Source organism: Chelonus insularis, unplaced genomic scaffold, assembly GCF_013357705.1.
Source record: "Chelonus insularis isolate UGA/USDA-ARS -01 unplaced genomic scaffold, ASM1335770v1 contig_144_pilon, whole genome shotgun sequence".
NCBI classification, from domain to species: Eukaryota; Metazoa; Arthropoda; class Insecta; order Hymenoptera; family Braconidae; genus Chelonus; species Chelonus insularis.
This window is the reverse complement of record NW_023276385.1, coordinates 415,243-431,089: the sequence shown is the minus strand read 5'-3', so window position 1 is coordinate 431,089 and position 15,847 is coordinate 415,243. Positions and strand designations below refer to the sequence as shown.

Here is a 15,847-nt window from a genome sequence, read left to right as displayed (position 1 = left end):
TATGGCTTTAGATGCGGTGATGACCGTTCACAAATTGAGACATGCGCAGTTAAATTTGTATGCGTCATAAAAATAAAAGGCGCGAAAGAAATGAATTTGAAATGACATTATTGAAGGTTTGATAAAAATTTTAAAATTTGATCGAGGAATAAAATAAAAATAAAATAAGCAAATATTTCATTATAAAAAATAAAAAGAACTTGTAATGTAAAGTAGTATATAAGGAAGAGTAGATGAAAAAAGTAAATATTCAAGAGTAGTTTTATTTTTTTAAAAACTGTAATTATTATTAGTCGTAATAATATGATTATTGACAATGATGCGGCTATGTGCACATTAAAACACCTTATTTTTTATCTTACAAGACCAACTTCTCGTACACTATGTACAAATAACTAAATGTTATTAATGATCATGATCATTTTTCACTTTTAACTCTATCTCTTTATCATTTTTATTATACTTTAATAGCGACGTATGTACTATTCCATTTATTTACTTTATTATTTATTTTCATTAATAAGAAACAATTTTTAATGATCTAAATACGTTATTTTTATATATTTAATCAATTTATCTATATTACAATATACAGGCTCTTAAAACTCTTCTTATCACTGGCAATAATTATTTACAATTATGTTTTATTACTATATAGGATACAATTAACGGGGTTTTAAAAGGATTATTCAAGGATCCTTTATTATTAATTTAATTTTTTTCTTATCGTTCGTTATTTTATAGTTATAAAAAAAACTATTCAGATTAAAAAAAAACAAAAAAGTAGTTTGCTATAAAGATTTCTTAATAAGAGACAGATGGCTAATGCCATTCTTCTTGTCGGCGCATTAATTAATTTGTACAGAATTTTGTTGCAATATTGCCATTATTTAATTTTCAGATTGCTTCGAAAAATTCGTGGAACAATCTTTGGTGCTTGAATAATAATTCTTACATTTTTTGCTGGTCATTGAATCAATTATTAGCATTATAACTAGAATTATTAGTATTTGAATTAATTCAATTTTTATAATTAATAATAATATTATCATTATCGTTATTATGATTACAATTATTTATTGATTCATTATTTATCAATATTATTTTATTTATTAATTTATTTTCCAATAAACAAATGGGTTATTTCAATGCTTTCTAAACTGTATTATCTAACAACGTTTTTTTGTTTAATCACTATGAAACTATAAAAATAAGCTTAATGGAAGATATGCTAATTCTGTCACATGTATCATCTCTTTTTTTTATCTATCTTGTCATTATTCATTTATTTAATTAATTATTTTTTATTTAATTATAGACTGGTGCAAGACTGAATTGTGAATACATTTTGGAAGATAAAAATCGATACGGTTTGCACAGCCGTTATTATAAAACAAATAATAGATTATAACTTAATGTTAAATTGTTCAAATCATTCTGTACTATTTCATAATTTTGTTCTTGGTATTTAACGCAACATCAAATAATTGTGAAAATAAGAAAATATTAATATTATTTACAAATTCATTCATATTTTTTTAATGTGTATTTTGAAGACTGCAAGGTAAAAATCAAGATAATAGATTTCTTTTAGTTTCTATACATTCATTCACATCTCTTATGAACAATAATTAATTCATTTTTTTTTTCAATCATATATTTTAACATTTGTAGATCATGGCACGATCGTAGTTATCTCAGCTGTGAGTATTTAGTACGTAAATGAAGATTGACATAAACTAATAAACAATTTTTTTCAAATAATAAACTAATTGTTATCCTGTTTATCAATGTGTGTTATTAATATTTATATCTTATGTATGAAATCAAATAAACTCATAATAATATTTATGAATAATATAAAATAATTTTACCATAAAAACCTAGTTTAAAATATTATGAAATCATAAGATTTTTTTTATAAACAATTGCTAAATAAAAGTTCATTTTTTAGAAATATTACAAGTTTTTAAAACCATGGCCCATTTAGAAATAATGGCTGGACAATTTCTTTTATCTTCACAAGCTGGTTAACTTCATGTAATTTTCATATTGTCAGAATTAATTCTTGTTCAATAATTTTTTCACTCACTCATCTCCATAAAAGTATTCATAAATTTTCGTACAACAATGCGAATATTTTATCAACACCCCTATTTATTTTTATTTATTTTTATACAAATTTTATGATTAAAAACGCCCTGATTATTTGATAAATTTTCAAAACGTTTTAAAAGTTTGACTTTAATTTTTATTAATGTTTTTCAAATAAAACCAATATTTAAATATAATTTCATGATTTTTTTAAGTATTTTATTTTTCTTTTATTATTCCATTTTTTAAAAAAAATTTTTTTCACGGTAATTAGTTTATTTGTTTTTTTGTACAAGAATCAAAATTCAATTTTTATGACATCTGACTAATGTATGAATCGTTATTGAGCAGTTGTTGTTTAGATAGTTGTTACAATAATTTAATTTAATGTAATATAAACTAATGATTGCGTTAATAATTTTCTCTCACAATTGTCATCATACAAATTACATTTTCACATTAATTGTATTTTTTTAGATATACTGGTCAAAAAAAATTTACACATGTCATCATTTTAAAATCTCCAAAAAAAGTAACAATTATTATGATGATTAATTAACTTCATTTTATTCATTTTGATTTTTGTTTTTATAATATTCAAAGCAGTTGCCAAAATATTTGTGATTAAGCAAAAAATGTTAATTACTTCATTTTAAGTCTACATTAATGTACACATGTAAAAACAGGATAACAGAGAGTTGTAATAGGATAAATTATCTCAAATTTGATACTTCTTCAATATATTAACACTGCAAATGTAAAAATTATCAGAAATAACATAGACTAAGTGTTAATATTTAAAATTTATGTATACAAAAATGAGATCAATTTTCCTGGAAAATTCAGAAATGTGAAAAATGATTGATCAAGTTCTTTTTGACCAAGTATTTAAAAATATATACACTGAAAAATAATGATTTTTATAAGAAAATTCTAACATGCAATAAAATTTTTATAATTTTATTTTATTGTATTGCAACAAAAAAATACTTAAAAAAATATTTTTACATTGTCTTCGCAGTAACTACAATAATGTGTACAAATTTCATTAATGCAAAAAATTGAATTTCACTGCAAAAAATAATAAAATAAAAATAAACTTTCTTCCAAAACAATTGCAAAAATTTCATTCCTTCTTAAAAATTATTTTAGTTTGAATAACATAAATTTTTTTACATAAAAAAATTAAAATTATCTTAATAAATAAATAATATATTTTTAAAAAAATTATTCAAATATCGAATATTGTTGTTTAATCAAATCATTAATTCTTCAGTGTAAAAACAGACATCTCAATATGACCAACTACATTCATTTGTCTTAGTCTCAAAAAATGCACAATACTAAACTAATTATGGTGAATTATTTGGGCACTTTGTGACGTTTCACTTCACCCTCAGATCATTTACATATGTAATTATAATTATAATGTACATTATAAAGATGAAGAAAAATAAAAAAAAAGCGAATGTTTCCACTTTCAAGTGAGTCATATGAGTGTACGTTCGTAAATTCTTTCAACATTTAAATTCATTTTTATCGTACATTTCTGGGCATTAATAAATCATTAATCATTATCAATAATTGATCGTTACTTATTAATAGTAAAAATAATAATAATATACTATAATAATTGTATATACATTAGGCAGACATATATATATATATATAATATATGTATAATATATACATTAAACTAAAATTTGACGATATAAATCTAGTAAAGGGCCATTAATTACTGTATTTATACAATTAAAATTAATTATCACCTAACTTGGCATCCTTGGGGAAGAGGTGCAGGTGGACAACTGGGTGAAGTGTGAGCTGCAGTGGTTTGACTGAGAATATCAATATCCTCTTGCTTGGAAGGCTTCTCTTTTCCATTGTCATGTGAATCCTGTCTAATATCCTCAATTCTCTCATTGCTATTACTTCCTTTCCCTTGGTTTTGCTCCACGTTCTCCCCGGAATTATTTTTGTCAACATTCTTTTCAGTAACATTCGTCGCAGGAGCTTTCAATTCATATCCTTCATGACAACGTGTTAATTTTAATCGAATTGGTGTTAATTTAGCTGACCTAATATTGTCTACAGATGGATTAACACAGGTATTTTGATCTACTGGTTGTTTCTCACTTGTATTTATATCTGAAGGATAAGAAACGTCTTCTTTAGAAGCTTCTGTTATCGGTGGACCGACCCTAGATTCTGCACTCTCTTCAGATTGACTTACTCGGTCATTTGGAGCACTTCCCGATGCTTCGCTGGATAAATCATTAGCAGAAGCATTGCTTTTACTTAGTCTAATAATTAATTTAGTTGTAGAAGTACCACCGTCAAGAATCTGAACTCTTCCTTCTTTTCCTTTTTGTTTTTTTCTTTTTTTTCCATTCTTATCTTTTTTACTTTTCTCCGAAACAACATCATCATTATCAAACCCAGCCATAATCATTTTTCTAAACTTCATACTTTCTCTCTTAAGCTCTTCGATACTCGGCTTATTTTGTATACTACTTAGCCTCTTTTTTGGCGGCCTTATTCTAGATCTATCTTCTTGCACACTGCCCTCTTCTTGACCCATTATATTGTTACCTATTTTGATTTTTAGTTTAGGAGGTGCGCTATTCGCTGTTGCAGGAGGCTGAGTTTTAGGTTGTCTCCCTCTTCTTCTGTCAGTAGTAATTCTAAACATTCTTCTCTTGTCAGATGTTTCCTCTTCACCAGTTTCAGTAAAGCCACCACCACCTCTTTCTTTTCTTCTTTTCTTTTCTAAATTTGCCTGATCCACTACTGCTTTATAATCTTCTCTGGTTGGTATACTTGTCATTGAAGCAATTGCTTTTGGAATTGTAATCACAGTTCTATTGATAGGAGGTATATTTATTGGTGCTGATGGGATATTTCCCATTGTAGGATCTGCCATGTTCATATCTTGGGAACAATACTGTCTTAATAATTCTTTCTTCCTCATTCTTCTCAAATTTGATGTTCCTGAAGCTACAGCGGCACTTGTTGCTGATGGAGGAATAATTGACGGTGCTTGTTGAGCAAGTGGAGGCACAGAGGAAGCTGCTACATAATTAGCATCTAAGAATGGACCTTTTATCTTTACTTTTAACTGATTTCTAGAATCACTCAATGACATTTTGGTCATATCGCTTACATTAGCTCCAGAGATTTCAATGCTGGAGTCATTTGGATCACTCGCTTTTGCATTTAAGATATCCGGCTTTGCTGTTAAACCAGACTGAAAATCTGCAAGCGCATCTTCAATATCTCGTGTTGAAACTGTCGAATCGCCTGTTAAATTGAGAAGATGATTAGCAAAAGTTTGAGAGTGCAAAGAAGATGTTTGACCCTCTACTGTAGAATTGTAGGTTCTCATATCGACAGGACCAGGTAGAAGAGGTAGAACAGTATTGGTAAATGTTTGATCTGATATTCCCTTGGATTCACTGAGATTGGCGGTTTCCTGAAGAGGTGAAGATAATTTCTTATCATCATATTTCATTTTTTGTATCGATGGGCTCGATAATGACTGCATATTATCCTTTGACAGTGGAGCTTCTCTTTTTTCACTCACATCTGTAGATTTTTTTCGCTCTCGCATGGTTTTAAGATCAGCAATATTGGTTTCATTTGTTGAATCTTCGTCAGAATCAAAGTCATAAACAGTCCCAACAAGTTTATTCTGAATAGAATCATCACTATAAATTGTATTACTAAAATTAGCTATAGCTCCATGTGAATTTTGATTGCTTCTTCCTCGTCCTCGTCCTCTACCTCTTCCTCGACTTCTGTAGCCTTGTTGAGCACTTTTACTTCCTCTTCCTCGGGGTCTTGATGCTGTTACTGACTTAGGAGCTTCTTGTCTTGGCGATTTTCCAGGCGATTTGCCTTGAAGAGACGTCACCCTGGCAGAAGTTCTTGTTGGTTTTGATGGACTCTTCTTTCCAGGTTGATTTATTTTTTGATCTGAAGTATTTACATCTTCTTGTACATCTTCAACAGGAGCTTCAGTTACTTGTGGAGTTTCTGACATGTTGCTGTTTGAAAATACCATTGGTAATACTGGTGAACTAGTCTGGGTTTGAATTGGCTCTAATGTTGCTTCTGAAGTATGTTCTTGTTGACTAACCGGAGGAAGAATTGGCTGAGCTGGGGGAGGTGTTGGAATTTTCGTTGGAGAAACCATGGCAGCAGTCAATGCCATATTATGTGATGAAGATGTAAAAGCAGCTGTACAAGGAGAAGCTTGAATACTTAATGCATCTTCTAAAGGCTTAGGAACATGTGGTAGAAGATTTTGAGGTGTAGGGAAAGGTGCACCAAAAACTGTAGGAAACATGCCAGTGCCTGGGGATGGATAGGGAAGAGACGCTGCACAAGATACTGGTGGAAAAAGTGATACAGGTCGAGCATAAGCATTAGACTCTGTGAACGGATTGTATGGGCCTGTTTCCAATGATCCTGGAGGAAATGGTAGAGAAGAAATGTTTTTATATGGCGGCATTGTTGTATGTTCTTCGGTAGATGATGCTGATGTGATTGATGAAGATGTGGACCGTCTTGATGGAAGCACTTGACTTTCAGCCCATCTTGTGTCTTGACGGACGTTATTTATATCATTATAAGGCGATCCACACTGTGGATAATCTTGTCTCAAATCTGAAGAACCATCATCCTTTTCTAAACCGCGATCGATATCAGCATTTTGTTGATCTTCTTCAACATTAGGCAAAGAAGTCATTAAATGCCTGTTAATCATCTCCATAGGTGGTATTTCGTCAACCAGAGCACCTGGTAATGCTTGCTGATTTATTAGAGCTATAGATTGAAGTGGTCTAGATTCAACAGAGTGAGGTGGATCCATGTGCGCTCGTATAATTGCGTGCTGTTGCTGCATAAGCTGATATTGATCAGGCATATTAATATTTATTTGAGGATGAACCAAGGTGTCAGTATTGTTATCATGCATAACTGAAGAAATATCGTTGGGAAATGGATGACCTGTATAACGATGATTTTGACTCTCCATCAAATGATTAATATGTTGAACGTCATTTGGATTGAAATTATCAATGCTTGGTGGTACCCAACGTTCATCAGCTTCTGCTCGGTCTAACTTAGCTCTTTCAGCAATTGCTACTTTACCCACAGCCAAATCCTCATTGGAATAAGGCACATAAGCGTCACTGTTGCTAGAATAGCATGACTTTCTCTTCTCTTCTATCGTATGATTTTTAGAAACCTCTGGAGTAGGTTCATCTTGAGTTATACTCTTTTCTTCTAGTTCCGGTAACGCTAATTCTTGAATCTGCTGTGATTTAATCTCTTTCCTGATTTGTACAGATTTATTAGACAAAAATTCTTCCTTTTTCACAGGCTCCTCATGAGAAGTAAGCTCCATATCACTTTGATTAGAATTGGATTTTTTAGACAATTCCATACGAAGTTTTTCTACAAGATTAAGAGTATCCCGAGCACTATCTTCTTTTGTATCTTCTTTAAACCAAAGTTCATTATTAAACGAAAAAGAAAGAGGTACTTGACGTTCTTCAGGATCTCTTGGGATGCTAAAACCATCATCGTTAACCATGTCGTCATTCAATATAACTTGATCAAAATCAAATAGTTCTGAAACACTTGGATCCTTCGATTGTCCATGTTGTGGAGAAAAAATTGATCTATTAATCGACTTTTTACGCTTATGATTATCTTTGTCTTGCCTTGACTCATTAACAGTTTTTCCAGATACCACTTGAGGCTTGTGAAACCCACTGTCCTCAGCTTCTTTCTCAATGGGAACTGCTGAACGAGGTGATGATACTGATTGAAATCCAGTAGATTCAAATTTATTCTCTTTCTTTCTTATTTCAGAGTCCTCTGGTGCTTTTTCAATTTCTTTTTCGGGTAAAACATCACTTTTATCAGCCCAAGGAAGTGACGTCTCTTTATTAGTATGATTTTTATGTTCCTCATTAGCTTGATTAAGTTTATTATCATGCCTCGTTGTTTCTTTTTCAACTTGTTGATCATTAACTTCTTTTTCAGATTTAGCTTTAAAGTGTTTGTCAAGATGCTTCTCTAAGAATTTATCTAGACTTTTTGAAGACTTCTTGGGGCTCTCTCGTTCAGCTCTTCGCTGCTTGATTTCTTCTTCCAACAACAATAAATGCATTGGACTTTTATTACTTTGTCCCTTCTTCTTTTTATCATCATTCTTAGGTGAGCCTAATTGAGACTGTTTATTGGATTCATTTATCAGATGTGAGACTTCTTCAGTTGCTGGTTTAATGTCAACAGAATGTACAATTTTCTCAAGCTCTACAGGTTTTCCAGCAGAATTTTCAACAGTTTCCTTTTCTTTAACTTGTTTTTCTATCCTCTTATCATTTTTCCTGACCGGAGTAACATTTTTGTTGGTTTTATCTTCCTTTTGCTGGACCTCACTTGATTTTCGTTTACGTGTATCAACTTTGATTTTCGTTGGTGTGCTAATTTCTTCCTCTTTTTTACATTTTCCGCTGGACTGCTGTTGCTGCTGTGATTCTCGTTGCTGAGCTTGGGCTTGAGATTTGACGGGTTGGGTCTTTTTAACGGGTTTGACCCTAGATATATTTCGTGGCCCATCATTATCTCTAGACCCACTGAGCAGATCTTGGTGAGAACTGGTTGTTTGCTGGTGGACTCTTGGCTGTTGTTGTTGTTGCTGTTGTTGAAGTAGCTTTTTGCTTGAGGAATTGTTTGATCTTTGATCTGTCTTCTTAGTGATTGATTGCCGCGATTGGTTTGGATCTTTAGACACTGAGGTTCGACTTGGTTCTTTTCTCTCAGTAGGCGGCGGTGGAAACTCAGATCCATGCCGCCCGTCGGAAGTTTTAAGCTTCTTATCAGGCAGCTTTTTGAGTTTCCGTCCAGCCGCCATCGTCTTTTTATCCGCACTTTCCGCAGCATCATCACTTGTCGTTGTAGCGGTTGTTGTCGTTCTACTACTGTTTTGTCGCTTATTCGATGATACTTTATTTGAATTATTACTTGTATCACTTTCAGAGGATGTTGTAGATGATGACTGATTCTTTTTCTTAGGTGATCTTTGAGTAGGACTTTTGACATCATCAGAATCACTGCTAGAATCCGAAGAGCTTGAACAACTATTGCTACTACTAGAATCACTGTTAGTACTGGACGAAGTTTTGCTTTCAGAAAGACTTTTCTTAGGTACCTCTTCTTTTTTACTAATCTCTTTCTTAACTTTATTTTCAGAATAATCTTTTTTAGCTTTCGATTCAACAACTTCAGGCTCTGGCGCAATAGATTTGGTACCAAGACCACTTTTGATGTGTTCTGCAGCTTTCTTAGCAGCCTGTCTTTGAGGAACATAAGCCAAAATTTCAGTACCATCGCCAAAATCTTTGTCAAAATCATAAATATCATTATTTTTCGATTCTTTAGACCCTTTTGGTTCTTTTTGTTTCTTTGCTATAGGCTTTTCTTTCTGTTTAATATTCTTATTATCTTCTATAGGAGATTTTAAAGGTTCCGATGATTCTGGAACTATTTCTTTTTTGTTTTGAGACCTTTGCATGATTTCAGAAGCTTTCTTTGCTGCTTGCCTTTGAGGAACAATTAAAGCTGATGGAATATATTCTTTTTCTTTTTTCTTTGTTTTAACATTTTCTTTATTACTAACTTCAGCCACTGATTCATCTTTAGATTCTTTTCCAAAAGTCTTTGAAGAATTTTTCGAAATATCTGCAGCAGAAAATTCCTTTACAGCTGCTTTACTAATAAACGGTGCAGAGACCGATGTGCGTTCCTGAGAATCTGAATCAGTATCAGAATAAATGGCTGCAGCCGCAAGGGAACCAACTCGTGTACTTGAACTAGTATTCAACGAGAATAATTCATCGCTATCATCGCTACCTGAAGCACTTCCAAGTTCCCTCTCCATGTGTTCAAGAGTTCGAGATTTAGTAGCAGTTCCTCCGTGCTTATCACTGTCACTACTACAAGGCCTAGGTCGATTTGGTGCACTGGCCTTTTTAGTTCTACGTCTCGAAATTTTTGTGGATGTTTTAATAACAACAACTTCATCTTCTGTACTCGATTCACTTTCAATTTTCACCTTGGTTTTATTATTCGAGCCCCCTCTGTTGATTGTAGTCCTAGTTGATTTTACTGTCACTGTTGGTTTCGCTGTATCCACTTCACTACTACTTAAAGACGATAAATCACTACTACAAAGTCCTTTCCTTCTTACTGAGCCATTAAAATAGAGTTTCTTGTTCGATGCACCGTTAAAATCAGGCTGAGGCTTCTTCTTCTCATCACTAGAAATTGGAGTAGGTGATTTGATACCTGCAATTCTAGCAACTATTGTATCAAAGTTTTGAGTATGATCTTCGGCATCAGAATGAGAGTATAAACGATCATATATAGATGGACCATGATTAGCTTCAGCAACAGCCGCTGCAGCAGTTGGTGGAAGTGGTGGTCCAGATAAAACCAATGCTTGTTTATGAAATGTTTGTTCGCGAAGCTTTAAAAATGTTCTACAAAGTTTTTCCCGCCTGTTTACCATATAACAAAGATTTCTAACACGTTCTAGATCTTGACGTAACTGTACAAAAGTTCTCATCTTCTCCAGATCCGCAGCTTGACCCTGAGCACGTGCACCAGCACTTGAAAGTTCACCGCAACGAGGAGCAAGAAGTGGCTTATTGTGACCAGCTCGTCGTTTTAATTTCCAATAATTATATATGTAAATAATAGCATCAGTGTCAACATCTAATTGCTGAGACGTGATGTCTTTTAAGCTAACGTGCTTATCAAATTCTGCTTCTATTTCTTGTAATTTAGCTGCTCTTGCCTGATTTTTCTCTTCAGATGTCATATCTTTACGCTTACGCTTTCTTGATTCACCATCTTCAGAGTCTGAAGCAGCTTTGTCACCGGTACTTGACCCTCCAACACCGACTTTATCCTTTGTATTTGTTCTACTGTGCTTTTGACAGTACGATCTCAATTTAACACCATCATCGGCCATATCATCTTCAATAATTGCTTTCATTTCTAATCCATATTTGAATGCACACGTCACATGGTACGCTGTTTTACACGTTTTTATACTGCATTGAATGCAAGCACCAACACGTTCACGGCACAGTACACAAATAAGAGCCCATCGGCTCTGTGGAATACTGGATATTTTTGTAATTGGTTCCATCCTTTCTACACAACCGATGCTTACCTCAGGTATCCAAAGAGCACAAGAAACGTGAGCCCACTTTTGTCCGCTACGCGTACACTTCATGGCTCCACCTTTATTCGGACACAACACGCAATCTGGTCGCTGACTTAGAGAGCAAGTTCGACATAACCAAGAACCATCGGGTATTGATGTAATACCATAACAAGCTTGATGAACGCATATATTACAAAAATCGCAGAAAACCATTTCATTACCCTCCTCAGAGTCCGGTGATCTGCACACATCACAAATAACATTCTCATCATATTCAATCCCTAAACCTTCTTCATTTTTCACAATCGTCTGTATCCTTTCCCAACACCGTACTTCAAGCTCTTCTATGACTCTTTCTAACTGAGACTCTGATATTGCTAGCTGTCCAGCCTAAATTGAAATATTTAAACATTAATTTTTATCAACTCATTTTAGTATATTTATTAGTAATAATCATGTTAGATCTTACCTGAGCTCTTTCTCCATTTAATACATCTAACCATGCAATATCAGTGTCATCGAGATCATAAGCACAAGCTTTCTCTGCTCTACTTGGTGTCGCACTTAGGTGGTGTTCTTCGGGATTAAAGTAATCATCTCGGGATATTCTGATGAATTTTTTCGGTCTACAAAATAGAAAGATATTTTTTAAAAAAACTAGTATAATTTGAAATTTTTAAAACCTTTTCTGAATGACTTACAATTTAAAATCACCATTAAGTTTAGCATTAGGTGGCTGGGTAATGGTCACGACAGGTTCTGGAAGGGAATCAGGATTTACAGGTACCTGAACACCTCGTTCCCACTCTTGTTTCCACTGATCAGTGATAACCCAGTACTCATTAGGACTGAGTGGTTCACTGTCTGGCAGTTTCATGGCGCTAATCAGGTCTTTGCGAAATAATTCAGCTGGTGCTTCGGCCGTCGAGCGATTATATATGCTTGATATTTTGATATCACTATGTCCAAGTGGTCTTGGAGTCCAAGAAGCTCCACCACCTTGACTCGATGATGCCGCCATCGTTTCTTCCTCTTCGGAGGGCCCCAAAGCTGACACCACAGCCGAAACACCCGTGGCTGTTGGGCCCAGTCTGCATTTGCGTCTTTTAATCGCTCCCGGGCACGAAGCCAAATCATTATCGTTTTTGTTGATTCGCTTGCCTCGTTGTGCCATTACTACTACGCCAAGTTATCTAGAGGTATGTAGGCACATGTAGGTAATCTATGTGTACCCTAAAAAATAAATATTTTTAATACTATTCTTATTTTTCTATTATAATGTCATATTTGATTTTGTACTCACTACATAGCTGTCCATATAATTTATTATTTGTTAAAAATTTAGCACTACTTAATTCTGAAACATAATTAATTCATTAATAAAATTTAGAAACTAATCTAAGGTATATATAATATGTATAACACGTGTGCTCTTTATAATGCAAATAAATTATAATATCATTTATATTTCATCATTATTTTTATATTGTCATATGCATTAATGCATTTATATGCAAGAGTATTATAATAAATTGTTTGATTCCAAAAATCAATAAGGAGTCAATAATTCTCAAAACTTTATGATAAAAATATTTTGGAAAATATTCCATTGAGATTCTTTTTTCCAACTATATTCTGAAATGGTTATATCTATTTTAAATAACAATCAATTTTTTCAAAAAACCGAAAAAGTGTAGATTGTGATCACTATTACTCACTTTTGAATAATTTAACACCAAATTATAATTAAAAAACGAATAATTTGTCTTAAATTTCAATTTTCCACATTACTGATGACTAAATTTATCCTATAAACATAAATTTTTATAGTTACAAGAAAAAGTATCAAATATTTCATTTTTATTGTTAAATTTCTAAAAGAAAAACATTAAAAAAAGATTGTTATAACGAAATGTTTATAATATTTTGAATAATTGCTCTTTTTAATTCAGTAAAATCACTCAATTGTTGAATATCTCATTAATATTTGCAGCAATCGATTCGAAATATGAAATTTTTTATTGATATTTTATTGAAAGCATAATAATGATTTAATTGAACAATAAATTAACTTTAATTCTAATAGATGTATTAAAAAAATCACTAAAGCTTGACGTAAACATGATAATTTTTCTACTCAATTCATCATTTATCACTTTAAAATAATATCAATCACATGTTCGTTATTATTTAACTGATTTTGGCATTCATCACTCCATGCACACTTGTCACAGTGGCTCTGAGTTTTGTTATAAATTGTTTATAGTAGTCGGTGATGGCAATTCAAGAAATGATGTCTTTGTAATGAGCACAAGTGTAAGGAAGAAAAAAAAATACCTAAATAATCACCATTGATTGATTGTAAGAATTTAGCAGCATGTGTATTGTTGATATCCGTCAAATAGACGGTACGTTCACCCTCAATATTCTGGATTGCAATGAAGGTGATGATTATTAACCACTGTGGCACTGACTGTGGCAGACTCAGCTGTAAGAAACAAGAGAGGTTATAAAAAATGTGTTTGAAAATGTACAAAACAATAGTGCAACTATGGAAATAAGTGCAGGAGATGATTTTGAATAGTTAGAAAAACATAATGACGCCGGGATATCCCGGTGGAACGTGAGGATGCGACAAAAATCACAAGAGGTTGCCCCCATCCTCGAGATCATGTAAACATTGTCTTGTCGCAAACTCTCGGGTTTGATGTAAGTTTTATTGATAGAAATATTGCACTCACTGCGCGTCACGTTGGACATGGAGAAAGCGGGTAAGTTAAATCTGCATCGTCCGCGAAAATTCACAAGAAAACGATAGTGTGTCGTTAGCACAGACAAAATGCCTCACGGCTCCATTACGCTGCTGCTGCTCCTGCTGCTGCCCAACAACATTGACAATACAGATGGCACCACAAACGTCTCTACTGTACACCGCACAGCGCTCTTGTCCACTCACACTTCACCGACAACGGCATTAAATACCTTATTATTGATCTCCATTAGCTGAATATATTTTCGCGCGCACTCATACACGTGATTACAACCCAGTGATATCCTGAGTAGACTTTAACAATGATGTCTTTCAGATATTACCTCATTCTAATCATTCATTTGACATCCGGCACTAAATATACAATCAATTTTATAACATTATCTATATACATATCAATGAAGAAAAAGCTCCGAGCTCGATGGATAAGTGTACCAAGAAAAGATTATTTTTTTACTCATCTTCTGTGTGTCAGTCATTAGAACATTATATTCCTTATAGAAATATGTCTTTTCTATCAACATATCCATTCAACTGGTTATTTTTTAATTGTGAACAATTATTAGACCAATCAGTGTAAAAATGAATAAAAATATTCTTTTAGTGTGGATATTTTTTGATTTTTTACCTCTTTTGCTTAGATTTACTGTATTAAATTTTATATTTTTCTGTATTTTTTATTAATGAAAATAAAATGATGAATGAATTAAGAAGTGCGGTGACCACGCGCACGATTTTCCTACGCACCCAATCGATAATGTATTTACATAAAAGTCACGACTGTCGTTTGGCGCCATCCAGTCTTAAAAAATTTGCTACTGTTTAACGTATTTACTATTGAATCAGTATACAGGTTATAAATATACAAAAACAATAAATAAAATCATCATGCGCATAAATAAGCGTATTGCAGTTTTTATAATGAAAGATAATGAATTTAAAGTAAATAAATAATTCAATCAACAGATAAAAATAAAAGATTTTTTACCAATTGACTCCATTTTAAAAATTATCACCAAAACAATGTTTCATATGATAAGATGAATTCGTTGATACGTTACCAAAATATTTCTATTGTATCGACCAATCATTATATATCGCTACATTTAAATTGTTGGTAATGAACATTTAAAACTCAAGATATAAATAAATTGAATATTTTTATGAACATTAATTTGAATCAATTTCAAACAATTTCCTATTATTATTATTGGGTATTATGTTGTATATAAATTTATTAATACAATAGCATGGACAAAAATATAATAAAACAAATTCATCGATTAAAGGATCTCAATGTATCGTGACTGATCATGATAAAGTTGATAAGTTCTTATTCACAAATTGCAGTCTTTTTTGCATTAAAATGTTAATCATAAAAACAGAATACTGAAGATTAAGGATCTGAGATTGAAGAATGATGAATAAAGATAACAAAGCTACGATATTCGTATCTATGAAATCGTTATTTGCTATGAAAATACAAAACCGTGATATAAGATATTTCTCTAACACGCGATGCTGGTAAATCGAGTTGAAAGACTACCAAGAATTGAACGTTAGTTTCTTTTCAACTTTCAATACGATCAAGACCTCACAATGCTACTTATCATAATTCACTTATTTGAATAATTTCACGAAATTAAACGATTTATATTTATTGATAGACTGATCATATATTAGATTGATAATATAGAGAAAATAATTCAAAAATATATTGGTCTTTTAAGGAATCA

At 32.3% G+C, this 15,847-nt stretch overlaps 1 protein-coding gene across 2 annotated transcripts; it reads right to left on the bottom strand.

The window, feature by feature from the left end:
- Window positions 1-3,221: 3,221 nt before the first annotated feature.
- On the bottom strand, window positions 3,222-14,456 carry rno (rhinoceros). 2 transcript variants are annotated; one of them, XM_035096610.1, is made up of 6 exons: window positions 14,083-14,456; window positions 13,679-13,829; window positions 12,645-12,698; window positions 12,043-12,574; window positions 11,811-11,967; window positions 3,222-11,731 (listed from the first exon to the last, which is right to left on the bottom strand). In XM_035096610.1, the coding sequence occupies exons 4-6, from the start codon at window positions 12,513-12,515 to the stop codon at window positions 3,860-3,862; spliced, it is 8,502 nt and encodes a 2,833-aa protein (XP_034952501.1). In that variant the 5' UTR covers window positions 12,516-12,574; window positions 12,645-12,698; window positions 13,679-13,829; window positions 14,083-14,456; the 3' UTR covers window positions 3,222-3,859. The 2 variants fall into 2 exon arrangements, with proteins under 2 accessions (XP_034952501.1, XP_034952499.1); XM_035096608.1 differs by having other exon boundaries at window positions 13,691-13,829.
- Window positions 14,457-15,847: the final 1,391 nt, after the last annotated feature.